Genomic DNA, 26,138 nt, shown 5'->3' on the forward strand with positions numbered 1-26,138 from the left:
TTCCAAGAAAGGGGTTTTGGTATAGACTTTCAGATTCAGAGGCATGGATCATATCTGGAGAATGTCACATGGTTAGGAAAGGTGAAAATATCTGAGAGACTCTCTGCTCAAAGTGACAAGGGATCATTTCTTAAAGAAGTGGCTGCCTTTGAGGACTCTCTTTATGTATTATGTTTCTTCTTCTTCTTCTTCTCCTCCTCCTCCTCCTCCTCCTCTTCCTCCTCCTCCTCTTCTTCTTCTTCTTCTTCTTCTTCCTCTTCTTCTGCGTCTTGCACATAAATACAATGCAGTGCTGACACTGCGACCACCATTGTTCCTGAACAGGGCTATTGACATTATCAGTGGAACGTTTTTCCACTCATCATTGTGTAACTTCATTCTGTTCCAAAGCAGAACCTGGGGCTTTTGGCTTTAGTTCCCCAGTACCCAAAAATGTGCTCCAAAGACCAGCAGCACCCACATCATCACAGACCTTGTCTCAGGCCCCACCAACACATACTAGTATGACTGAATTATATCTCCCTCAAAATTCATATGTTGAAACTCTAAGTGCCAATGTATATGTGGAGATAAGGTCTATAAGCAGATAATTAAGATTAAATGAGGGCCTAGGCGTGAGTCCTGATCTGACAGGATTAATGTCCTTGTAAGAGACACCAGACACATGCTCACTCTCTGCTTCTGTCTCTGTCCCCCACTCAACAAAGAAAATATCGTGTGAGCACACAAAGAGGCAGCCAGGAAGGGAGGCCTCATCAGGAACTGAACCAGCCAGCATCTTGACCCTGGACTTCCTAGCCCCTGGAAGTTTGGGAAATAAATGTCTATTGTTTAAGCCATCCAGTCTACAGCATTTTGTTGTAGCAGCCTGAGTTAACTAATATACCTTCTATTCATGTGATCAACAATTTTTATTCTAACAAGATCCTTAGGGGGCGAGTATGCATATGGAAGTGTGAGAGGTACTCTGCTTTAGTCAACCTTGATCATGACAGTATTTAAACTCCTTCCCTGTTTTGGCCGTCATTTTCCCATGGAAGAAACTTCAGCCTTAAACTGTAATGGACTTTGAAATGAGCCTTACGATTCTTAGGCATTGACTCTTTAATTCTAAAGATCCATGTCAGAATCAATATGCCATTCTCCGAAATGGAGAGAACCCATGGACTCTTGCTAAGAGTGAAGAGGTACCCTAAGAAGCTCTATGCAACTGTTGCACTTCTTTGCAGGAGGGATCTCTAAGAGGGTCACCAGCAATCGTATGGTGCAGAATTGAATCAAATGCACAATTCTTTGAATTATACCAGATGTCTCCAACCTTAACAGGCACACTGTTTATCTGCAGTGTCTGCCTGCCCCTCAGTTTACTTGGAAGTCCAAGTTTGCAGGGCTATGTTGTTTGGAACATTTACCCAACTCTTTCAGAATGCCTGGATACTTTTACACCTATAGAAGGTGACTGTTATGGTTTCCATATTTGTGTCCCCTCCAAAATTCATGTTGGAATTTAATCCCAATGCAACAGAATAAAGAGGTGGGGCTTTTAGAAGGTAATTAGGTCACAAAAGCTCTACTCTCGTGAATGGATTGATGACTTTTATAAAAGGGCTTGAGGGGGCAAGTTCACCCCTCCAACCCTTCTACCATGTGTGGTCACAGTAGAAAGGCCTCATCCTGGAAGCACAGAGCTGCCCTCGCCAGACACCAAACCTACTGGCACTTGATCCTGTATCCTCAGTCTCTGAAACTGTGAGAAGTAAATATCTGTTGTTCGTAACTCACCAAGTCTGTGGAATTTTGTACAGCAGGAGAACAGACTAAGATAGTAACCAATAAAGGCCTATTTCTTTCTTCCTTTCTCTTTGGTATCAGTAATACTTGGTGAGATAGGATGTGTGACCTGACCGTGATCAATAGCCAAGTGTCTCTTGCTCAAAAAGAATATCGCAAATAGCAATTGACATCTGAAAGGGGACAAATGGGCAAGAAATATTTGATTACTATGGGCTAGTGCCTGAGAAGGCCTAGTTCTGGAGTGGGAGAGAAGAGAGGCTCCACCAAGTCTCTCCTCAACCGCATGCAGCAAGAACATCCTAGATCAGGGGTCAGCAACTGCAGTTCCAAGCCAAACCCTGCTTACCACCTGTTTTTGTATGTTATGCCAACTAATGATTTTTACACTTGAGAATGGTTGAAAAAAATATTTTAAAGACTTCTATTTCTTGACATGTGAAAATTATGAGAAATTAAAATTTTAGTGCCCATAAAATATCATTGGAACACAGTCCCCCAATTCAGGTGTTTGGATTCATGCTACGACCACAGAGCTGAGCAGTTGCAATGGAGTATGGCCAGAGATACTTACTACTGGTCTCTTGCAGAATATGTTTGCTGCCCACTGTCCTAGAGAAGTTGGCATGGGGTGGGAAAGGGAAGCAAACCAGGTTGTCTCTGATGAGTTTTGAACTATGGGTGATAATCTGTGGTTAACATGCTTATGCTTGTACTTTGGGTTTTATTTTCAACTTCAGTTAGATGATTTCATCTCAGAATTCCCAGAGATAGATTTTTTGGTAACAAATAGGATATAACTCTGACATATTGCCTAATTGTTCTCCAAGAGAATTGGAATATGCCACTGGATAATTTTGCTAGTTTTCCTGAGTGTTATAAAGTATGCCTCCCTACAACCCAGAGAATGCACCTGCCTGGGTTTACTGTTTCTTTCCCTCATGTTAACAAGGCCCAAGGTGACGCGGTGAATCCCCCCTAAGGTCCCACTCCTTCTGTGTGATCACTCCTCTGCATTCCTGGTCGGTATGAAGAGCACAATAGCAATTCCTCTTGTTGCTTTCATTTCCCTCTAAGCAATGAAATTGTCAACAGGGAAAATCAAGAAATAATCAGATGTCTTATGTTTTTAAAAAATATCCCCAAATTTCCAACAAATACCTAGAGTACTGAAGACCTCAAAACTGGAGCTCTTGCCTCCTCTGTGTTCTATATTCTTGTGTTTAAGAAAGTACATCAGAGCTTCTGTCTAGCCTGGGGGTTTGTATAAGGCTCCCAGAATAATCCTGCCATTTCCCTTTCATCTACACATAAATACTCTTTGTTTTGTATTTCCACTAAAATTTGTTTTCACTTAACTGTATGCCTTTCACACACGTACGCACCCAGTGCTAGTCCCCTATTTGTAATTTTTTTCAGCAAGCCCTATTTGCCAATTAGTCATAAACTAGACATGCTTCCTGACCCACCAGAATATCAATACCAAAGAGAGAAGAAAAGGTGCTCATTTATTGAACACCTGCTACTTTCTAGTAAATAAGCTTATTGCCTCACCTTCACCTCTAGATTCGATACTGTTTGCAGAGAAGGTTGTCACTCTCTTTCATAGATGCAGAAAATAGGATTCATAGGAGCAGTGGTTTTGTCCAGTTAAAAGGCATGGGGCCAAAATTCAAACCCAAGTCATCCTGGTTCCAAGACCATCAAAGGCATTCTAGAACATCTCTCTGCCCAAGGGTAAAATAGAGTGCAGAAATAGTTTGAGCAGTATAATGATGCACTTCAAAACATGTTTGTTATGCACTTATTTTTAACCCCCACTATGCCAATAAAAATAGTCATCTATCAAAATGTATAAATGCATTTTCTACTGTCATGTACAACTAATTAGAAAAATTTTTTTAATTTTAAAAAAGTCATCACCATTTATCATCTAGATCCAATGCATTCTTTTTTATGTATTTTAAAGATATTTTACAAATAATTTTCAGAAACAAGAATAAAATGGATAGAGAAAAGCAAATTTATTCAAAGTTTCAATGATTTGAATATAATAGTATATATGATGTATGAATGTAAACAAAACACAATTTTTATTCTATATTTTCCTGGGACAGATAGACAGATAGATTGATGGATGGATGTGAAATGGGCAACATTACCTGGGTGCAATTAACTATTTATGATTGTCATATCTGAACCTGGGACATAGTCATTTTGTAAATACTTATTTCAGATTTCAAATATTTAAACAAGAGACTTTAGCTTATCATTACTTATCATAACTCCTGGCTCATCTTTGTGCATTTGTATCATCAAAATACAAAACTTAAATAATTTTTGGAATCTTTGCTTGAAACCTTGTTGAAGAGAAAAAGGCTATCTTTTTGGATGCATAATAGGAAACATTTTTTAATTTTAAATTTATGAATAGCAATTAGAATAATGAGTCTATTATTTGAATTTTCTTCTGATCATTTTCATAATTTTCATATGGTATCTGACTTAGCATTTGTCCACTTACAAATCATATCAAATAATTTGGATACAAAAACAAGAAAAGATGAAGAGGTGATCAGTATATCCTTTTAGAAACATAGGGTGGTCTAAGTTGCAAAATATTACACAATAAAGGTCTAGTTATCAAATGACTAAGTGAGAATGATACACTTCCTTCTTTATTTTAGAATTATATTGCTCACTCATCAATTCTTAAGTTTAGAAATTCATCTAGAGTATTCTCATCTGAAGAGGCAGGGTCTAGGATTTCATTAATATACAATCAATTTGACCAGCATCCTTAGAGTTTTACTGTCTCTTTGCATTTGTCTTCTCATTTGTCAATAATTGTGAAATGTATTCCTTCATAAATTTTATTCTTCTTGCTATAATGGCGAGAAATGAAAAAAATCTGAATTTTCAATCTGTTCAATGAAAGCCAAACAGACTACAGGGAAAGTACTTCTTGTTTCCTTTTATACCTCTGACAGTCAAGGGAAATACTCTGAGCAACATAAAAATAAAACTAAAGGATGATAATATTGGTGACTTATTTCACTATTGTATCTAGAGATACCATTAGTCTTTTGTTTTCTTATTAATTTGATCTATTTTAATATCATTCAACATAAAAAATAATAATGAAATAATTTCTAGATATTGAAAACATTTTCAAGATGTAGGAAAATTAAGATCACTAAGATTTTATTACTGATTTTAGATTTTTTAAAGGATTTAAGAGACCTATGCAGTAATTACATGACAAAAAGAGTATTTTTTTAATAAGTAAGAGTTCTCTTTGTGTTCTGGAAGATTTATAGGAAAAAATTTTAAGTCATGACAAGTTAATACTTAAAAATAGATCTCCTCAAAAAAGAAACTCAACTAAAATTAGGTCCAATGGACACTGAGAGTTAAGAGGTATTAAAATATATAACTAGCATATCAATCCATCATTTCACAGATATTATTATTAAGATAAAACTAAGCTTGTAAAACATCAGTTGAGCGAGACTTCCAAAATTCCTATGCAAGAGACTTGGCAGACCCCTCTGCTCAATGAAAAAGCCATTCAACTGAGGAAAATTCTAAAACATAATGATTTAAAGTCTCTAGAAGTTGACTTAAAGGTACACAGACAATCCAGAAGCATTCATTCAAGAAAATCTATTCAATTTTAGTAAGACAAGTAGGAGTCTGTGTCATTTGTGCCAGAATGAGCTTCTATGCCTCTGTTTTCCATTCAGTGCTATGGAACCTGTATTCCAGGTAAAAGCAGGTAAGAATACAAGAACTCCCCAGAGTCCAGTGACAGAGCTGTGGTTTTACCACTGGTGTTTCATGTCACATCCTCAGCTCTACATTAGAGAAGTTCTGTTCCAGGTGCAAGCAATAAAAAATTAAAAAAATAAAAAAATAAAAAAGGTGCTCCTTTCTCCCTCCCCTAGAGGCTGCACCCCACATGCAGCAGGTCAAGAGTATGGGGGTTCAATCACCTCACCCTCAGCTTCCACTTATGGGCAGAACAGAAGGAACAGAAGGGACAAACGGAGAAGGATGTTGGCTATAATCTCCCCTCTCAGCTTCTGCCCATGTGGAGGATCCACAAAATAAGGACCAACCCAAGAAGATGAGGACCATCATCCTCTCCCCTCAGCACTCCCCTGCAGGATAAATGTGCCACTCCAAGAGAGGCAAGAATGAGATGTTTGCAGCTCCACAACTCGGCCGGAAGACTTGACATTACTTGGGATGGACCAAGGAGGAACTTGCACCTTTAACTTTATCAAAATCACTGGAGAGCTCAGTGGAAGGCAACTAACTGGGAGTTAATAGTTCCATGAAACAAGCAGCAAGCAACAAACAAAATGGCAGACCAATCAGAGTTCAGCAGATCAAAGAGAGAGAGAGAGACAGCTAAAAAAGGGTCCTTCTAGCATCACACGCATGTCAAGGTGTCCAGAAGGTTGTACACATGCACTGTGCTGCATCCAGTCAGGAGCAAGCAGAGAGGGCACTGAGCTACCCGTCCCTGGCTGAAAGTAGAGCAATTGTGAAAGCATTCCCCAAGACACACATGGGCCTATCATCCAAGGGGGAGGACTTATTGGCTTTAAGAGTTTAAGCAAAACTTATGACCAAAATAACTGATTGAACATTAAGCTGTTCTGTTCCAAGGACAATTTCTAGGAAGTTAGACTTTAAAATATAAACAAAGGGGAAAGAAAACATCAGGTTCATCGGAGGGAGCTCAAGGCAGGGAAAGTGACTTCACACAACTTGTCCGGGCAAACCAGTAGACAAGCCAACCAACCAACAAAATCAGCAACAGCCTCATACTCGGGTTGTTGGGAAAAGGGCTAATTGGAATTCAGAATTGTCACACCATATTATCTAGAATGTCTAGGAAAAAAAGAGGAAGAAAACTTAGAAAGCAGAGGAGGAAGAAAGGAGCAGCGGCCGCAGTGATAGCATCTGCTTTCAAAGGCCCCAGATGTTGGAGTGAGAAGATGAAGACTTCAAAGCAGCGACTATAAACATATTCAAAGAGCTAACAGAAACCACGATTAAAAAGTAAACTATGCTTACCATGGCTTGCCAAATAGAGAATGTCAGTATAAAGATGAAAATTAAACTAAAGATGAGAAATTCCAGAAGTGAAGGAAAATATAATAACTAAAATAAATAATTAACTAGAGTCTCAATCATAAATTCAAAGTGGAAGAAATACTAATCCAATAACTTGTTGATATATTATTGGAAGGTATATAATCCAAACAAAAAAATAAGTTAAAAAGAATGAAGAAAAATGAACAGATCATCAGAAACACCTGAAATCTAATCCAGCACCCCAACACATAATAGGAGTTCTAGAAGAACAAAAATGGAGAAAAGGCAGAAAAAATAGTCAAAGAAATAATAGCTGAAAACCTCCCAAATATGAAGAAAGATATCAATCTACACATTCAAGAAGTTCAGTGAACTCCAGAGGAGAAAACCAAATGAAACCCATAGCTAGGCACAATATCCAAATGTAGAAAGGCAGAGAAAGAGAAAATCTCAAAAGCAGTAAGAGAAAGGCTCTTTATTCATCACACATAAGAGAATTGATAATCACAGGACTCCCTGTCAGAACCAAAAATGATAACCCAAAATGATAACCACAGGACTCTCTGTCAGAACCAGTGGGGTCCAGAAGGCAGTGGGATGGCAGATTTAAAGTACTTGAAGAAAAAAACATCAGTCAAGAACCCAGTGTCCAGCAAAACTATCTTTCAGAAATGATGATAAAATACATTCCCTGATAGAAACTAAATTTGTTGTAGGCATACCTACCTTACAAAAAAATGCTACAGGAAGTTCTTCAAGATGAAAGGAAGTGACACCAGACTATAATTCAAATCCACCTGAAGAACAACACATGCTGGTAAAGGTAACTGTGTATGAACTATAAATGACAGCATAATTACAGATCTCTTATTCTTTCTTTTCATAATGTAAAAACAATAGCAAAAAATAATATCTATTAAATTGAATTGTGGGGTCTAAAGAACATAGAGATATATATATGTGACAATGACAGCCCCAAGGAGGAGGAAGAGGAGGAAGCTACTGTGGAGCAAGAATAGGACACAAGACAGTCGCTCAGACCCACGGAGGAAAGGAGGCACTCCAGAAATGGGGAAAGAGAAGGTGACTAGGAAGACCTTGTTAATGCATTCCTTCTGCTTTCTTCTCATTTCTTAAAAAGATGTAAGATGATATTAGGCAACAATAAGAACATGAAGTATATTTATATATCAAATATGAGTTATATGAGAAAATAGTGCAAAGAGGGGGAAGTAATAGAGTGGAATAAATTTTCTATATCTCACTGGAATTAATTTAGTACAAATTCCAAGCAGAGTTTGATACATTAAGGTGTGTATTGTAATCCCTTGAGCAGTCACTAAAAAAATAACCAAAAAGTGGTATAAATCAATAGAGGGATTAAACATATAGAAAACAAATAGCAAAATGGCAGAAGTAAATCCAACATACCAATAATAATAGTAAACGTGAGTGAACTAAGTAATCAAAGGACAGAGACTGTGGAATTTGATTCAGAAAAACAAAAACCAGACCCAACTTAATACAAAGATACAAATATGTTGAAGAGAAGAAAGATGGAAAAAGATCATCCATGTGGTAACCATAGCAAGGTGGAGCAGTATACTATTAACAAACAAAGACTCTATAACAAAAAAAATGTTATTAGAGACATAGAAAGACATTTTAAAATAATAAAAGGGTCAATTCATTTGGAAGCTATAATGATTAAAAATAAACATCCACTTAAAGCAAACAAAAACTGACAAAATTAAAGCTTTTAAAAGTTAATTTAAGGAAAAATATTAAAGAAATAATAGAGCAAGTCTGTTATATAAAAAAATCACAGAGGTGCTAAGTACAGTGTCAGAGTTTGTTTGAGAAAAGCCACATTACACCGTAATAAAACCATATTATTTTCAAATTTCAAGTTCACACTGTTATATACTGACATCTCAAGAAGTAAATACCTTCCATTAATTTTGACAGTTTAATCTTTCCTTTTTATAGAAGTCCATTCTTACCACATGTTTAAATTTTTTTCTGATTTCCTTCATCTTTATTCCTTTATTTAAGATAGGCAACATATCAAATTAAAATAAGCAATCTAGATTTAAAAGTTGGTTGAAGTCTTAGTTTTATTACCTACTCTCTATATAACCTCTCCAGAATTAGCTAACTTCATGGGTCTCGGTGTTCTTATCTTTAAAATAAAATGATAGGATGAGACAACCTGAGATCCCTTCCATGGACAGTGCTGAGCATGGTGATGTCCCCATGAAAATGAACTGTCTTCACCCAGCTCATACTAGGAAAGCCAGCAGGATCTAGATTGCTCACTAGGGTCAACTTTCAGCTTCTAGAAAGACTTGTGGAATTCAGTGGTTTTAAGTTAGAGCATTTCATAAAGCATATTTTGCTTTTGGGCATGATCAGGGGATTCTGCTTGGGAATACTTTCATGCTTACTGTTAAGCTTCTGCCATGTTCTGTGGTGAGATCTTCACTCCCAAGACCCACAGTTGGCCACAACTTTCATGTGAATTCCGTGAAAACCTGATCCAGACTAGGGCTGAGAGCAGTTTAGTATGTGAAGTCAGGCATGAACATTCATGCACATTAGAGAAACAGTTAAGAGCACCATTCTAACTTCAAGGCTGGAAACTGCACTATGCTTATATAAGATTTGTTACATTCAGGAGTTCCTTAAGAAATGTCATGTGCCTTCAAACTTGGTTTCCAGTTCAAGTGAGACCTTTCTGCAATTGCGTGCTTATAGATGTGAATAACTTTCTATATTAATCTATATCCAGGCAGCAAAGAAGTGTCCCATTCAAACTGAGTAATTTAAAGAGACTTAGGAACTATTGAGAAATGTGTGGACTTGCATAAGAAAACCAATAAGGGACAGTGAGGTACTCAGGACTAGAATCATTGAAGAACAGCTACCAACCCCTACTGGAAAGGGCAGGAAGAGGAAATATCTACAGAACCCAAAGAGGGTAGTTGTAAAGAGAAACCCATCTATCAGAAGCCCAGGTTTTGACAGAGGGACACAGACCATCCTTGGTGACCTGGGAGGAAGGATCCTGAAAGGTAAATACCCTGACTTGAATTCCATCTCTCCTGCCAGCGCTTCCTATTGGTGAAACCATTGTAAGCCAAAGGGCATGAGAACCCAGTTGGTGCCCCCACATTTCCCAGTACCCCAGAGCCCAGGAAAGTTGAAGAAGAGGGAGCAGATATGGAGGGGGATATGGAAAAAGTCAGCACAGTTCCAGAGGATCCAGGGGTTACCTAGCAAAAATGTCCATGAGGTGGTTATTTCACCCATGGTCAGGATTAGGGTCAGGCAGACAAGGTCCTGCTCAGCACTTGCACAAGCCTGAGAGACAGGGGGTCTCATCTGCCTCACTCTAGACCTGGCTTATCTTATCCAGTTATTTGTGGTGTAGAGTTAAGAAGGGCAATGAATTACCTTTTAATCCATAAGCATAAACAGAACATTTTGTTAAAAGATTTCAAATAATCTATTTTCACTTTTGTCCCCAAGACCAGAAAATAATAAACTTGTTATGCATGAAATATCCAGAGGCTAGTAGGTACAACAGCCGGGTCTTGCTGTTAACCTTGGATTTTGATTATCTTGTGGATTTACGTCATTGACTCCAACTGCACCTTTTTTCCACATCTTAACATTTCTGAGGTCAAGATGTATCTTGCAATCAATGGAGTCCCAACTGGATAGCAGTATTTTTTTTCCCTAGAGGTACATAAAGTAATAGAATGCTTTATGGTTGATGTCATCTTAAGTTTGGTGAAATTCAGTGTAAGTACTTTGCAGATGTATCATGGTTTATTCACTTTTCATGCCCCCCATGACATCTAACATGTAGTAATGATCTTGATACATCTTCACACCAGCAGTTCATGAATGAATGAGTGAAGGAAGGAAGGCATTAAAGAATCCACATGGTCTAGATGGTATTTACTTTTAGTGTGGATAGTAGGGTGTCAGGAAAATATCAGTTCATCTACACGGATTGTTTGAGCTGTCATCATGATCCTCTGGAACCATAGGCTGGAAAAACCAGAATGGTACAGTAGCCTTGAGCATCCACTTAACTCTCATTATTTCATTTCCTGCCAAATTGATGCTAATTCTGTTCCCATGCTGTGTACTTTCTGTGGTCTTCGTGATAATTTGAGAACCTGTTTTACAGCAAATTTTTTACCCACTCCTTCCCTCTTTTCCTTTCTCATCTGCTCGAAACTTCTTAATAACATTTTCATCAATTCTTGATTCACTTTCCTGATTTTAAACCATTGATTCTAAAATCAAAGTGCATTATTGCAATGCAAGCCTAGCATTCACCATGAATTCTTTAACTTTTTAAAGTTTAAACATTTTATTTCATTTTAGCACAGTCATGCATGCAAGCCTGTGCTTTGGCCCCAGTTGGTTTGGCCAGAGAAAAACATTATTTTTCTAGTGATTTACTTTAATCCCTCTCAGCAAGAAACTAAAATTATTTTCTTCTCTTTTGATGAGTCATGCAGTAGCAGGCTTCCTAGCTTACCCATTATCTCTTCCTGTCAATTTCCTTTTTAAAATTAAGATATTTATTCATGTTTAGCAAAAATAAAAATGATGCATTATTAAGACTAATTCTGACTTAACTCTTCTGGGACGAGAAAACAAGCATTTTCATTTAAAAAAATAAATATATATGCATTATATATTAAATATGTGTGTATCACAAATCTTAGCATTAATTATTAATAACATCATATGATATTACAAAGTTTTAACCACCCCAAAGGAAAATAAGATTTCAATTGTTAGTTTGCTGAGATAATGGATCACAATCTACTTCCAATTGTGGGCTTAAATAATGGTTTTGGCAGCCATATTTATCCCAAAGCTTTTTTAATTTCAATTTTAGTGATTTATTACTGTTGGTGAAGCAATCTTCTTTGGCTTTTCTTTATGTTTTAAGTCCACGTGGGTAATAATGCTGCACCGTCCGCCGGATGCTGTGATGGATAGCCAGAAGGAACAGATATACTGGCACAAAATTATTTCAAGTGCTTTCTAATGGCTGACTTCAAGAAATGGTTTATAAATCTTTCTTTTTTGTTGTTTTTAATTACTAAAATACATGGTGTTACAGCAACTGTAGATCTTCTTCCTAAATTCCATGTTTTGTATAACACATGAACATTATCTAAAGCAGACTCTATTTGCTGCTACTACTATGGTGTCCTATTCAGCTGCCTTTCCTCCCTCTGTCTCCCTCACTTCCATACCAATCGTGCCCTCTCTCGATATCTTTAGTGACCTTGGACTTTTGTTCTTACCACTTGCCGCTCTCGGGAATAAGTCTGATTTAGTTACTTGTACTCTGAGTAAAACAAGCCCAAATGTTACCTTGACCAAGTCCTGACCTTCTAGGTCTAATTTTCAATAGGGAATGGAGAGCTTTATCCCATTCTAAGTTCCAACACTAGCAATTAGAGAAGGTCACGATTTGGGGAGATCAACTTCTCAAAACAGTTTGTAGACTACCTGCCTGACTAATGGGTAAAGCCAAATTGGGCTGAAGCAAATACTGGAATTTTACCTTTCACATGAGCTGTGTTGTAGATAAACATCCATCAATTTTGAAAGTGCTGTTTTTCACCTCTAAGGATTCTTTCCAGGATCTCGTTCCACAAAAATATCTCCTCTTCATCATTTGCTTTGCCTGGGCCAACATTTCTCCTGGATTATTTCATAGAATTTTAGTCTTCTCTAAATATAGCTTCATGCACTTCCCTCTTTGTCAAAATCTATTCATATATGTATTCAAATCCATTCATGTGTATACATTTTTTCTTTGGGGTATCAGGTATTGAGTTCAGGGTACTTTACCACTGAGCTACATCTCTAGCCCTTTTTATTCTTCATTTTGAGACAGGGTCTGACTAAGTTACCCAAGCTGGACTCAAACTTGCCATCTGCCTCAGCCTCCTGAGTTGCTGAGATTACAGGTATATGCCAACTTGCCTGGCTTCAAAATCTCAATTTCTGTAGATGACTTTCATGAGGAGAGTATGCTCCTTGCATCAGGAGAGCACATTCCATCCAGGCTACCTCCCTTGCAGGCCTCCTGCTGAAACCTGAACATATCCAGGAACATCAACAGGAAGATGTTCTGAGATCTCGCCCCAGGCCCACACTGCACACCAAGCTTGGTCCTAATGGAGATCTGGGCGTAGGCCCTGGTCCCACCTGCTGTTCCCAATAGCTGGGGGTGACTCTGAGTGAGGGAAGGAGACGCACTTCCAGTATTATCATATAATCCTATTTGTCAGACTGTGAGGTAACCACAGTGGCATTTAGGTTGCAGGATTTCCACTCTATACTCAGATCCCTGACAATCTGGGATTTATTCTTCAACCACTTTTGGTTTCCTTCCAACATATAAAACATTCTCCTATGACTATTTGATATTCAGTAGTAAAATGTCTCCCTTCCCATACAACATGTTCAGTCTGACATTGAGGAGACACCCCACTTGGTAACACACTAGAATTTAAACAAGCTGATCTGCTTGAAAGCATGGTTTTTCTGAGGATGTGCATTTGGCTCTGATAAATCCCTAATTGCCCAGGCAGGGCACCCAGGCTGAATCCTCAGGGAAGACAGGCCAGATGCCTTGATAAGCTATTGCATCTGTCTTCTCACCAAAGGGTGTCAGTGTGTGCTTGTGGCTTAGGTCAAAAGAAATTAGTCTGCATATTCATTCTCAAACCAGTTTCTAATTGATCTCATCTGTAGCCTGAAATTAGCTTATGTCTTGGCAGAACTAAGCACTCCAAACTTAAGGGTAGTTTTGCCAAATGTGAGCCACAGGATGTGGGCCTGCATCCTTTGTGTCCCTGACGTGTACTTGTTTATTGATGTTTACTTTTCAAAGAACATAATGTTTCCAGCATACTTATACATTCCCAAGCATAGTCCTAAATTGTCAGACATGTGTAAACACTGGCCACATGGCTTATCTGTGCAGCCAGAACACACCTACTCTTCTCCATCTTTACACTCCCAAACCCCCATTGTCAAAAAGCTTCAATTGAAGTCAGAAGTTGCAAAGAAAATCTACTGCAAGACCAGCTGAGGAAGGGTAAGGCACACCTATTGCATTGGAGGTATTCACGGTTAAATCTCTCTTCAGAAGATTTAAGTTGACAACATCAACAATCACCACAGGAACCACAGCCACCACTGCCAAGCACTTTCTTGGGTGCCAGGCCCTAAGATGGACCCCATACGGGCATTATCCACAAGAGCTCCAGGAGGTGGTTACTATACTATCTCCATTTAGTAGAAAAAGAAACTGAAGGCTAACTTCTCGCCTATAGTCACATCGTAGGTGGAGGGACCATGTAGTCAAGCATCTAACTCCCAAAGGCTGCCTGTCTCTTGTTGACTGTTAGGCAGAGTTTTCAGTAAACTTTGTCATCAAAGAGACTGAGAGAGACCAGACCCTTCTCAGTCTAATTGACCTGATGACGTTCATTGGAATCTGCTCCAGCTCCATCATCTCTAGGAGAAAGTCGGTGCCCCTGGGCAGCCTCAGATCACCAAGAGAGGAACATGACACGAACCCTTATCCAGCCAGTTTCAATGCGATCATAAGACAAGTCCCAACGCCGGGAAAGCGTAACCCAGCTGAGCATACGGGGACCTACAGATAGTAGTTTTTCCCAGAGGACAGTTCTGCTTTCAGAAGCATCCCAGTCTTGTATTATTCTCTCCCATGGGGGGCTCCCAATCGTACCATGTACTTCATGTCCCCAAATTATGGAACCTCCCTTTCTTCTTTCACTTTATTGGCAGATCTCGTCATATCACTCCCAAATTCAGGATCAGAGTTGCCACTAAATAACCTTTGGGTTCTAACACCAATCTTTGAATGGAAATGTAATATCATCTACCCAGTGACTGATCACAGAACCAGTATCGTAACATCTCTAATGTGGTTCAGCACCCTTTGCTTGAAAGCACCACAGAACTGGGGGTGGGGTCGTTCCTCTTCTTGGCACTAAGCCCAAATTGGTCACAACTGGGCAATTCAATGTGGTACCGTCTCATGTAGGGCCTGTCAATCCAAACCCAAAGCTTCTACACCAATCACCACCGCTTTCATCCAGAAAATGTTCTGTGTTGATCTAGTATCTGGAGGCTCCTTCCTGCCAGTCTCTCTGTAGTCCTTGTTAAGTGAGATGTCCCAGGACATCTTCAAATTCTGAACACACCACACCCATCTCCAGCCTCAGAACATTTCCAGTTCTCGGACCTTGGCCCTGAAGAACCTAGAACTCTTCTTTTATTCCTTGTACTTTGCCTTTGGGTCGGAACCTCCTCTTCCCACAAGCCAAAACCCTTAAGAGGGAGGGCCTTTTTTTCCTGACTCCATAGTGTAGAGAGCCGCCATTGCTTTACTCACAATTAGAATACTCAGATCTGTGGAACCTGAGCTTCAGTTGCATCTTTGGAATAGGATTTCCCTTCTGGAAAATTCCGGCACATATTTTTGTTCCTTTAATATGGTTAATGGCAAGGGAAAACCACTCACATGTCCTAAGTGGAAACTCAGGAATATCTCAATATTATCTCTTCCTCACAGTCAGTCCTGTACCTTGCCAGCATCCCACGAGGTACACAGCTCTGAGATCTATCTCCTCTGCTCCACCACCACTGTTAGTTTAGACCCAAATCAATTCTGGGTTGGACCGTTGAAGTAGTCAACTAAATGACCCCCATACTTCCAGGGTCTTAATATCATAATATATGCCTCCAGTGACCTTTCCAATGTATAAATCTAATTATTTCACTGCTGGCTGCCTACAGAAAAGCATAGTACTCAAGCATAGTACCTAAGCATAGTACTCAAGATCCTTCAGATTTGGTCTCAAGTTACATTATGCTGTCTACTTCAGTATGCATGACCCTCGCAGCCACACAGAGCTATACACTGTGTTCTAAACTTTGTTCCTTTCAACTTCCATGGCTTTGCCCCTGCTGTGCCTGGAGTACCCTCCCCCACCCTCCTGTACTCTTACCATTCTGGCTTCTCGGTACTCAGCAACCCTGTAAAACCTCCTATTCCTCCATGGCCCTCTTTCATTGGGTCATTGTTGGCATGTTTGATAATCTGTGCACAGTACTCATTGTGCCACACTGTAGTTATTTGTAGTTATTTAGATGGCAGAATCCTATCATTAACCTCTGTGTCTTGGCATTATTATTTATATACAATCTTATCTTGGCTTTCGCCTGTCTTGTATTATCACTCAATTTAGAGGACATCAATTTCTCTTTAATAATAAGACCACTAATAACAATAAGAACATCAACTAACATTTCATGACTGCTTCCAAGATGGCAGCCCATATTTTATACACTTTATATATATTAATTTATTTCATACTTATAATCACCCATAAAGTATGTTCATGTGTGTTCCCATTTGCCGTTGACAAAACTGAGGTTTAGAGAGGTTAAGTAATTTGTTTCAAAGTTAAAAATGTAAATGATAGAAGGAAGATTTGAACCCATGTGGTCTGGCTCCCGGGTCAAGTCTTCATACTGTCCCTCACTAAATCAACAACATGAATTAAATTGAGTTCTTCCACACACTTTTGTTCATGCTCTTGTTTTCCCAAAATGAATTTAAGATATTTGAATTATTAATTGTATTAGATTCACTTTGGTCAGAGACAAGCTCCAGGAAATTTATTCAAAGGCTACAAGGAGAAGGCAAGACACAGTGCCAGATTTTTGACTCCCATGTGATGCTCTTAGTCCACCAACCTCAGCAAGTGTCTTTCAGACTCCTCCATTGTCAAGCTGTATTTATGTACCCAAAATCCAGTCACTCTTCCTTTACTGAAAATGTCATTTTTTACACTTTGCTATCAAATACAGTTCTTAGAGGAAATGATTTCTCCTCCCCCACTACCCAGCCCTCGTCAGCAGGGGGCTCAAAAAGAATCAGAACTGCACCTAAGACTCTTGGAATTCACACAATGAAACTAAGCCCTAGTAATATTTCACTGCCTTTCCGGAGGTGCTAAGTGATAAGGATCAGAATGGATGCCGTTGGCTTTAATGGGAAAAGCGAGCCTTTTGTGAGTTACGTACTTTGCTTTCCCTCCATGAAAAACCCAACTCCAGAGTATTCTTTTTGGCCAGGGTTGGGCATGGGAGCATCCCGAGATTTTAATATGTCTAATAAAATTCACCAAAGAAGGGAAGCACAATAGGAAGGGAGGTGCATTACGGTGCAGGGAGATGCGGCTCACTCTGGAATGGAGCTGGATGCTGGCTGTAATGAGCAACCCGGAGTGAGACGTTGGGCACAGCTGGGAACACCGCAGAGCTCGCTTTCATTTCCATTTGAATACCGTGGAGGCAGCACTCCACTTGCTTAAAATTAAAAGGTGCATCAAGAATGCAAAACATCATATCAAATTTTAACCAGGCTGTTGCTTTTTAATCCTTTACTAGTTTTGCTTTGTTTTGCTTTTGGTACCAGGGATTGAATCCAGGGGTGCATAACCACTGAGCCACCTCCCCAGCCCTTTTAAAAATTCTATTTAGAGACAGGGTCTCGATGAGTTCCTTCGGGCCTCGCTAAGTTGCTGAGGCTGACCTTGAACTCGTGATCCTCCTGCCTCAGCCTCCTGAGCTGCTGGGATTACAGGTGTGCCACTGAGCCAGCTAAGAGCACCTGTTCTTTGGTGTGATATATTCCTTCCTTTTCCTTTTTCAGGTTTCCTTTTCACCTTCTGTCTCTCTACTTTCTTCCTGCTCAGCTCCATCCTCTTCTTTCCTTCCCTTTGCCCTTTAGATATCTTCCTTTCTTTTTTTTTGGGGGGGGGCGGGGGAGGGTGCTAGGGATCGAACCCAGGACCTTGTGCTTACAAGGCAAGCTCTCTACCGACTGAGCTATCTCCCCAGTCCTGAGATATCTTCCTTTCTGTCCTTGCTGCCTTCTCTTCCCACTAACCTATCAATAAGTCATAAAGAAGTTGCAATCTGGGAAGCTCAGCCCTTTTTTGATAGACATATTTCACTATGAGAGCAGAAATTCCCCCTGTGCACCAGCCACTCTCTGTGCAACTGTTGCTGTAAACACAAGCAAGGGTCACTCTGTGCAGGACTCAGGACAAGAAGAGTTTATCTCAGAAAGGAACAAGCAATGAGCATGGTGGGACTAAGCTCTGGCACCACCACAATAAGAAAAATAATAATACTAACAATTGCTGCTAGCATTTCTTAACAGCTTTCTACCTACAGGGTCCTAAGAGAAACACTTCACAAATATTTTCTCACTTCTTCCTTACCACGACCCAATGAAGTAGGCTCCCTTGTTGTTCCCTTTGTACTAGGGAGGAAACCCAGACCAAGGCTCAGAGAGCGTCCAGGTCACTCGGCAAGGAAGAGAAGGAGCCACATTTCTCAACCCAGTCAGTTTCTCCAGATCACAGCTGGGTTTCACCGATCCTCAGCAATCACAGGGTGGCCCTGAGGCCTCAGATTCCAGCTAGGGCTGGCATAGAATGCAGAGCACTGGTTTGCTCTGTTTGACTGTGTATAACCAGATGGGTGAACAAAGGATAGGCCAGGGTTGCCACAGACAGAGCCCTGTGATCACCAGCACACCCAGGAGCAGAGAACAGAGCTGAAACAGGCAGCCACTTTGGGACAAGTGCCTGAAAATATCAAGTGCTAAGGAATCCGAGACCTAGGAAGGGGTCAAAGTGGTGATCAGAAGGGGAGGGGCAGTGCTTGGAAGTTCCAGAAAGGAGGCGGGACATCACAGATGCCCAAACCACCAGCTTGGAGTTTGGAGGGAAGGAGTTCAGCGCTGGGAGACGCACTGGCAGATCCAGAGCTCAGGGGCAGTATTGGGTACTGGGCTCAGAAACAAGGACAAGTCCAGTTACCAGGCCGGGGACACCGTGTCCAGAACAGATGGACAAAGTTTGATTGACAGTGATGGAGAAGGGCTGAAGAGCCTGGGATATCACTGAGCAGGGCAGACTTCATCCTCTACATGGTGACCTCAGCTGGGGAGGCGCCATGTATATCCCAAGTTGCAGACAACCTGTCTTCCTTCTAATAGTCTCTCAAAAAACCCATAGTATGTAGGTGATCTTTTGCACATAAAAGTGAGAGGGTACGAGGTCAGCTCTAAAATGTCCTCCACACTCTGACTTGCTTGCTTGAACCATAGAGTAAGAGACAGAGACGCTGCGGGCATGTTTGCATAACCCCAGGGATGCCTTGCCAACGTGCCAGTAGGTAAAAGTCATTATATATCACAACCAAGAAAAGACAGAAAATGGCCCTTAGAGGCAACGGGGGTGTACAGGTGTGAGGCTAAGAACACTGTGTGTTTTATAAGCCTTCTATCATGTTTGAATTTTATTCTTTTATGTTACATGTGTGTGTGTGTCTGAAAAAACAATGTATTCCATTTGCCTGTCAGGTTATTAGTCCCATACTCCATTAAAAGGAGGTGATGGTATGGGGTAAGGGGGACATAGGGACAATATGCTAACATATAGTTGCAGCTAGAAAAACCAAGGCAATCTAACTGGCAGATATAAGAATTAAAAAAAGAAAAAATAATAATAGTAGCCAGGGATCATTTAATGTGGTCATAAAGAGGTTTAGACACCTCTCAGAAATCATTACAATGCAGTGCGTGTTAGACTTTATGGGACCAATGGCCATGCTGAGACCTCCAGTTAAGATGAGAGAGCACCCCATTGCACTGTGTTTAAGGAGGCAGGAAGCCAAGTCATATATTTTAGCAAGATTTTTATCAAGAGTAGCCAAAAACTCAAAGTGAAAGAAGCCCCGGTTCTCCTGTGCCTTTCCTTCACAGCACTTTAACTACAATAATTTTTTTTTATAACATGCTCATTAAAATGCACAAAATGCAGGCGTGTGGGGCTGGGATCCGGTCTGTTTTGCTCACCCGGCTGCCCCGGGGGGCAAGTGATTTTCACAGAGGTTCTCCTTCCTCGAACCACTGGAGATGTCCATTCTGTGCAAGGCCAAGAGGAGCTGCAGGACTGGCCGGGTGCAGGCCCAGGGTTGCCAGGAAGCCGGCTGAGGGAGGACGCGAGGTCTCGCGCTCACCCAGGCCTCTGGGATGCTGCACACACGGGAAGCCCAAGAACTTAATCCGCTGCCATCATGCCTCGGTTCCATCTGGCTGCTGGAATAATTGGAACTAGAAACGTCTGCTTTGATTGCTGCTGGGGAGGAAAGCTTAAATTTTGGTGGCAAACCTCAGTCCTACCTCAGATTTTAATTGCTGGGTTTCTTATGAAATTTAATTTCTGTTCTCTCCAGTTTTCCAGACAGATAACTAGAAAAGGGCCCTGAACAGGTGCAGCAGGAGGAGCTTTAGCACCTCAGTTCAATTCACAGCCCACCTGGGTGCCAGGTAGCCCTTGGAAGGGACAGATCTGGCCAATTCCAGTAATAGAGCTTCAGAGGCCACTCCCAGCCCCCACCGTCTGCCAGAGAGCCCCCAAACAGGCCTGAGGACCACTCAGTCCCATGAGCAAGGGTGGCCAGGGGCCTCCACCCATGGGCCTCACTGTTAAACTGAGACCTCTCAGACCCCATGGTCACTGCTGGACTGGACTCCCTGGGGAGGCCTGGCTGTCAAGCCCGTCCACTCTCTCCCTCCCCTTTCCACTGTCCTGGCACTCCCTCACCTCCTTCCTTCCTCAGTCCTTCCCCCGCCTTCCTGACACCCTCTCCCTTTCTTCTCCCTAATCCCTTCCAGTTCCCCCTTCTTGAAACTGCTCTTTTGAATGGACCAGGGTGACGTGGAGAGGAGACTGCTCAAGTCCACACATGGGCCTGAGTGGCAGCTGCTAACCTTGCCTTCACTTCCCCACCCAGACGGCAGACCAAAGTTCCAGCAAAGTGGCTTCAGAGGAAGGCCTCTGCGGGAGCCCCAGTCTGGCCGCGGCTCCCCGACTTGGGCCTTCCGCCCACCCAGAGGCACATTCTCTGGGGGAGAGGGAGTTCAAGCTTCAGGGGCCCTCACTTACTCTAGTCCTTCCCGGCCCTGGGAAGATCCCCAGCACTTAGTTCCCAGGGTCCTATGTTTTTTTAAGATTTGCAAAAGGAATATATTTTAAACACAGTTGAGTTCACTGCTGTTTTATTCCTCTATGGCTTCCCCTCCCTCATCCTTGTCTGCTTAGAGGGCTGCGGGCCCTCAGGGTCTCCAACTCAGGGAAAGTCGAACTGGGAAAGCACTTGGTTTGGATTGAATGGGACACATTTGTATGGGCCTTCTGTGAGTCACTGCTGGCCATCCCTGGGTAGGAAAGGTTTATAGAAACAGTGCACAAAAACTGAATTAAATATGAATGTGTCCTTTGGCACCTGGCATCAGAAATCTGTGGGAAGTGGAGGAAAACCAAGGTTTGAAATGCACTGAGCCAGAAGTGGTGGGAAATCCTTGCAGTCATGAGATGTGTAAAATTCAGTTCTCATGGATGCCCTGTCAAAATGGAAATTCAGAAACACGTTCAATAAGAAGTAGGGAGAGGGATAAGTGTGCTGCATGTTGTTTATGGAAATTGCATGAAATGAACTTTATCAGAAATCTTGCATTTTAACGGCCTTACACTAACAGTGCTGCACACAGCAAGCATGCCTACGGGTGAGGAAGCAAGCCTTAACGCCTCCCCACTATCAATAATTTTGATCCATATTGCAAGAGGAAAGGCTACCTTATCTTTCTATTCTCCCTAACATAAAATCGTTATCATGTGAAGAGAGTATCAAAGTATGGAAGCAAATATTACAGGTGAAAAATTACTTTACAGGTGTATCAGACCATTCATTAAATCATTGTGTTTTTTTCTAAATTTTAAGATGCCTATTTCAATTATCAGCTTTTAAAAAATAATTATTTTCTCTTTCTAAAAAATCACTTTCACTTCCGATTTGATATTTGTATTCCTTTCCTTGAAGAAAGCCCCCTGAATTGTATAAACCTCAGCCCCCACAATATGGATCCTCCCTCTGGGAAGTTTTATTGAATATCTAGACAAAGATTTGATTCTCTGTCCCGGGAACCCTACTCTAGACTGGGCACCTAAAGTCCCAGGAGAGTTTGCTCAGTGGGTTCTATGGTGGTACCAGGTCCCCTCTCCTCCTGGATCCCTGTTTTAGGGCTATTGAGGTTTTGTTTTTGTTTTTGTTTTTTTTTTTACCAATGGCTCCCGTCCCAGGCTTGCAGGGCCCCTGCTCTTGTTGGGAAGGACAGCAGCAAGCAATTGCTGTTGATGCTCAATTTCTCCATCTGTACTGAGGCCCACAGCACACCACGTTCTCATTTGGCATCAATCTATTTGAGGGTCTTCTCATTGAGGAAAGGTAGGGTGGCTTTCTGCCAAGTCCTTTCTTAGATTTGCATCAAATTTGGGTCAGGTGATCTAATGCACGAGGTGATCTCGGACCTTCTGTAGCAGGGCATTTACCAGTTTTCTGCTTTCTTAACAGAGTTGGTGTGGACCTGGATGAAAACCTGAAGGAGGAGCCCTCCTCATACCAGGCAAGTCAATCAAGCCCATGTATAGACTTTAGAGCTACGAGAGGTTCTGTTTCATGGACTGTTCCAGGTTGTCCAGCATGGAGGCAAGAGGCCTGCTCTAAACAGGGCCGCCTCTGCTGATAGAACAAATTGGAGGGCAACAGAATACATAGGAATTCCGGGTGTTGATCATTTTTAGCATATGAGGGCTCAGAACTAGCATAAACTTACAGCCTCTCTGTGGCAGCAGGAAGCCTGAAAACTACAATGTAGGAGCCAGACCATGGCCCTTAAAATGAGGCATGACTCAAATCCCTGCCCAGCAACTTGCTAGCTAAGTGATCTCGGTGAATTTATTCGAAGCCTGCCTGGTACATGTGGAGCACACAACAAATGGACCTGTTTCTCCCACATGGCTTCTCATTAATCAGGTCTAAGTGTACAGAAATATTGAAACAGGCGAGAGACTGCAAGGCTATCGAGGTGATCCATTCCTGACTTAACTGAGCAATGATTATCCACAGAGACCTAAACATCCTTTCAGAAAATTGTTCAGAACAATGTGCTCTTCCCTGGAGGAGAGGAAAGTTATTCTCCAGACTCTGGATTTCAACCTGATAAGGGCAATATTGCATCAGCCATACTTACCTGGGTGCTTAAAACGGATGAACAAATGTGTGGAAATGTTAACACCTTTTGCTGTAATTGGAAGTAGCAGATGTTGTTGGGATAATGTTGTAAATAAGTGATGTTGCTAATGAATCGCGTCGTGAGCATATTTGGATTGGAGGACAAGCTGCATCTCTTTGTTTTCATGGGTTTTCCCCCACAATACAATTAATGAGGCACAGCTCCTTGGCGTTCATGAACAGGAAGCCTCTTTCCTGGTCCTGGTTCACAAAGGTAGAAAGAAGGAAGGAGCTTGTGCTCTATAGAAAAGGCTGAGAAAATAACTTGCCCTGCACCTGACTCACAAGGGCTTGGACTTTGTTGCCACGTGTGCTGCAAATCTCATTGCCCGGGAAACACACCTAGCTGCAAGGTTGAGCCCAGCAGGGGTGCCGGAAGCACTGGTATTAGGGCCAGCTTGGTGACCTCAGGAAGGAGATCAAAGCCCATCTCCAGACCTGGCAGGCTGTAATGAGTGAGTAAGGTCTGGTGGTGGCTGAATTTTGAAAAGCATTTTCATCTTGTATAGGTCAAATAATCTCTTCTCCTGCCTTCAAGCAAAACTTTTATCTAAATCTTCTTCCTCTCCTACACCTTTTTTTCTTTAAAAGGATAAGAAAATTCATCAAAGAAAATTCTTTGTCTTCCTCTAAATGCCTCATACTTTGCAATCACATATAATTATTGGTGAAATTTCCTGCTAGCCTAACGCCTTCCTTGAACAATTTGAATGTATTTTATTTTAGTTTCATTCATGTGACGCTTTAAAAACAAAGTTCGCTATTGTTAATTCAGTAATAACTCTTCTTGAAGATATTACAGCACTGAAAGGTATTCTTTTATCATTGTTCTTGTTAGAGAACGAGAATAACGCAACACAGAACAGTGAACGCTAGGTGTTATTTGGGTCTTGGGCAAATTTTTTACAATTTGAGTCTCTGTTTCCCTTTCTGCACAATGTGAATGATAACAATGCCCACCTCTCCAGATAACTATCAGGGGAAATTATGTTTAGGAAAACTACCCAATTTAATTGAGTTAAATCCATTTCATTTCATGTAAGATTTGAGGTGATTTATACCACTACTTCTAATTAAATAATAGTGACATATTTTTAAAGAATTTTAGATTTCAGGAAAAAGTAATAATAATGAAAGAATAATAAAGAAAGCCAAGTCCAGAGGAGGTGAGGAGAATCAGAAATAAGGGTTTCCTCACCAACGTGGATCTGTAAGTGAGCTTTCTGGTAGCCAAAGAAGGCAGGAAGGAAATTATCAGTAGTGTGCTAAATTCTCATCATTAGAGGGAAAAAAAAATCATCCACCTCTTCCAGGGGTGCAAAACTTCACAGGTCACTATGTTGTAAAAGACATTCCTCGCTTGGAACCTCCTGCAAAGGACACAGAGAAGTGTGAAGTGTGAATCTAAATGTGAAGTACTAATATTATAATTCACCACGTTCCCACTAAACTGCTGCTGCTACAAACAACTCTGCTTTTAAGAAGCAGCCTCTAAGTGTTCATATTTACCATGCTGTGTCGCTGCCAAGGTCAGTAGGTTTCAGAAAGAGGTTTTGTCTACATGTTGGGGTAGCTGGTCAGCGTCAAGTACAGGAAAGAGTGGGCTCATGCCCAAAGTTACAAGCCACGGTGTTCATGGGAACACAAACAAACAAAACACCAGTCCTGGAGAGGATGTTGGAAAAAGGTACACTTGCACATGGTTGGTAGACTGCAAATTAGTACAACTGCTTTGGAAAGCAGTGTGGATATTCCTCAGATGTCTAGTAATGGAACCACCAAACGACCCAGCCACCATCCCACACCTCGGTATTATATGTGTGTGTGCTCGCGTGTGAGTATTCCACACAGCGTGTGTGTGTAGTTTGCTCCATTTCAATCCATAGTTCTTCCACGTTTTCCCCTCTTCTCTCCCCATGATCCCCTTCCTCTACTCCATTGCTCTTTCTTCTACTTTTTTATTGTTTTTTAATTCGTACATCATAGATACACATAAAAGTGGAATTTGCTGTGATATATTATCCATGCATGTAGTATAATCTGGTCAGTTTCATTCCACAGTCCCCTCTCCCACCTCACGCCCTCCCCGTTGATCCCTTTCTTCTGCTCCACTCCTTTCCTTTCCTATTTTCATAGGATCCTCTCCTTTGTTTATTACTTCGTCTAGCTTCCACAAATGAGAGAGAACATTTGACCCTTGACTTTCTGAGTCTGATTTATCTCACTTAGCATGATGTTCTCCAGTTCCACCCATTTACCAGAAAATGACATACACAATTTTATTCTAATTTATAGCTGAGTAAAAACTCCATTGGGGATACATACCATATTTTCTTTATCCATTTATCTGTTGACAGTCACCTGGGCTGGTTCCATAACTTAGCTGAATGTATGCATGTAATCACAGCATGCTGACTTCAGTTCTTTTGGATAGATACCGAGAAGTGGGATAGCTGGGTCATCTGGGTGTTCCATTTACTAGTCATTTGAGGATGCTTTCCAAAGTGTTGTACTGATTTGCAGCCTACCAACTCACACATGAGTGTAAGCTTTTTCCAACATCCTCTCCAGGACTGGTTTTATTTTTCCAAATTATCTGTCCAGACACCACCTGCCCTCATTTGTCTGTCAATTACTTTACTTATTATGAGCACCCGTGGTTCTGTTGGACCCCAGAATATAACCCTAACTCTTACGAAGACTGTGTGTTTCCACTTGATTTGCATTTATTAAACTAAGTTTGCATTAACCAGGAGGCTAATTTTTGCACTCATCGACCTTAAAAAAAAAATCCTATTTGTTTTGTTGTTCTTCTTTTTAGTGACATGTGACAGCAGAATGTATTTTGACATGGTATACGTACAAGATCCTAGTCTTAACTAACTGAAAGCTAAACGTTTCACAAGTAGTTATGACCATTACGGACTGTAGATGCTCAAGAT

General features: G+C 41.0%; 1 protein-coding gene across 1 annotated transcript in view; it reads left to right on the top strand.

The window, feature by feature from the left end:
- Positions 1-26,138, top strand: part of Slc9a9 (solute carrier family 9 member A9) — a 547,508-nt gene that overhangs the window by 409,137 nt on the left and 112,233 nt on the right. Inside the window, exon 13 of the mRNA XM_047564064.1 lies at positions 22,477-22,528. Within this exon, the coding sequence (XP_047420020.1) occupies positions 22,477-22,528 (52 nt within the window). The remainder of the gene's footprint in view (positions 1-22,476; positions 22,529-26,138) is intronic.

The sequence above is a fragment of the Sciurus carolinensis genome, chromosome 9 (genome assembly GCF_902686445.1).
Source record: "Sciurus carolinensis chromosome 9, mSciCar1.2, whole genome shotgun sequence".
Lineage (NCBI taxonomy): Eukaryota > Metazoa > Chordata > Mammalia > Rodentia > Sciuridae > Sciurus > Sciurus carolinensis.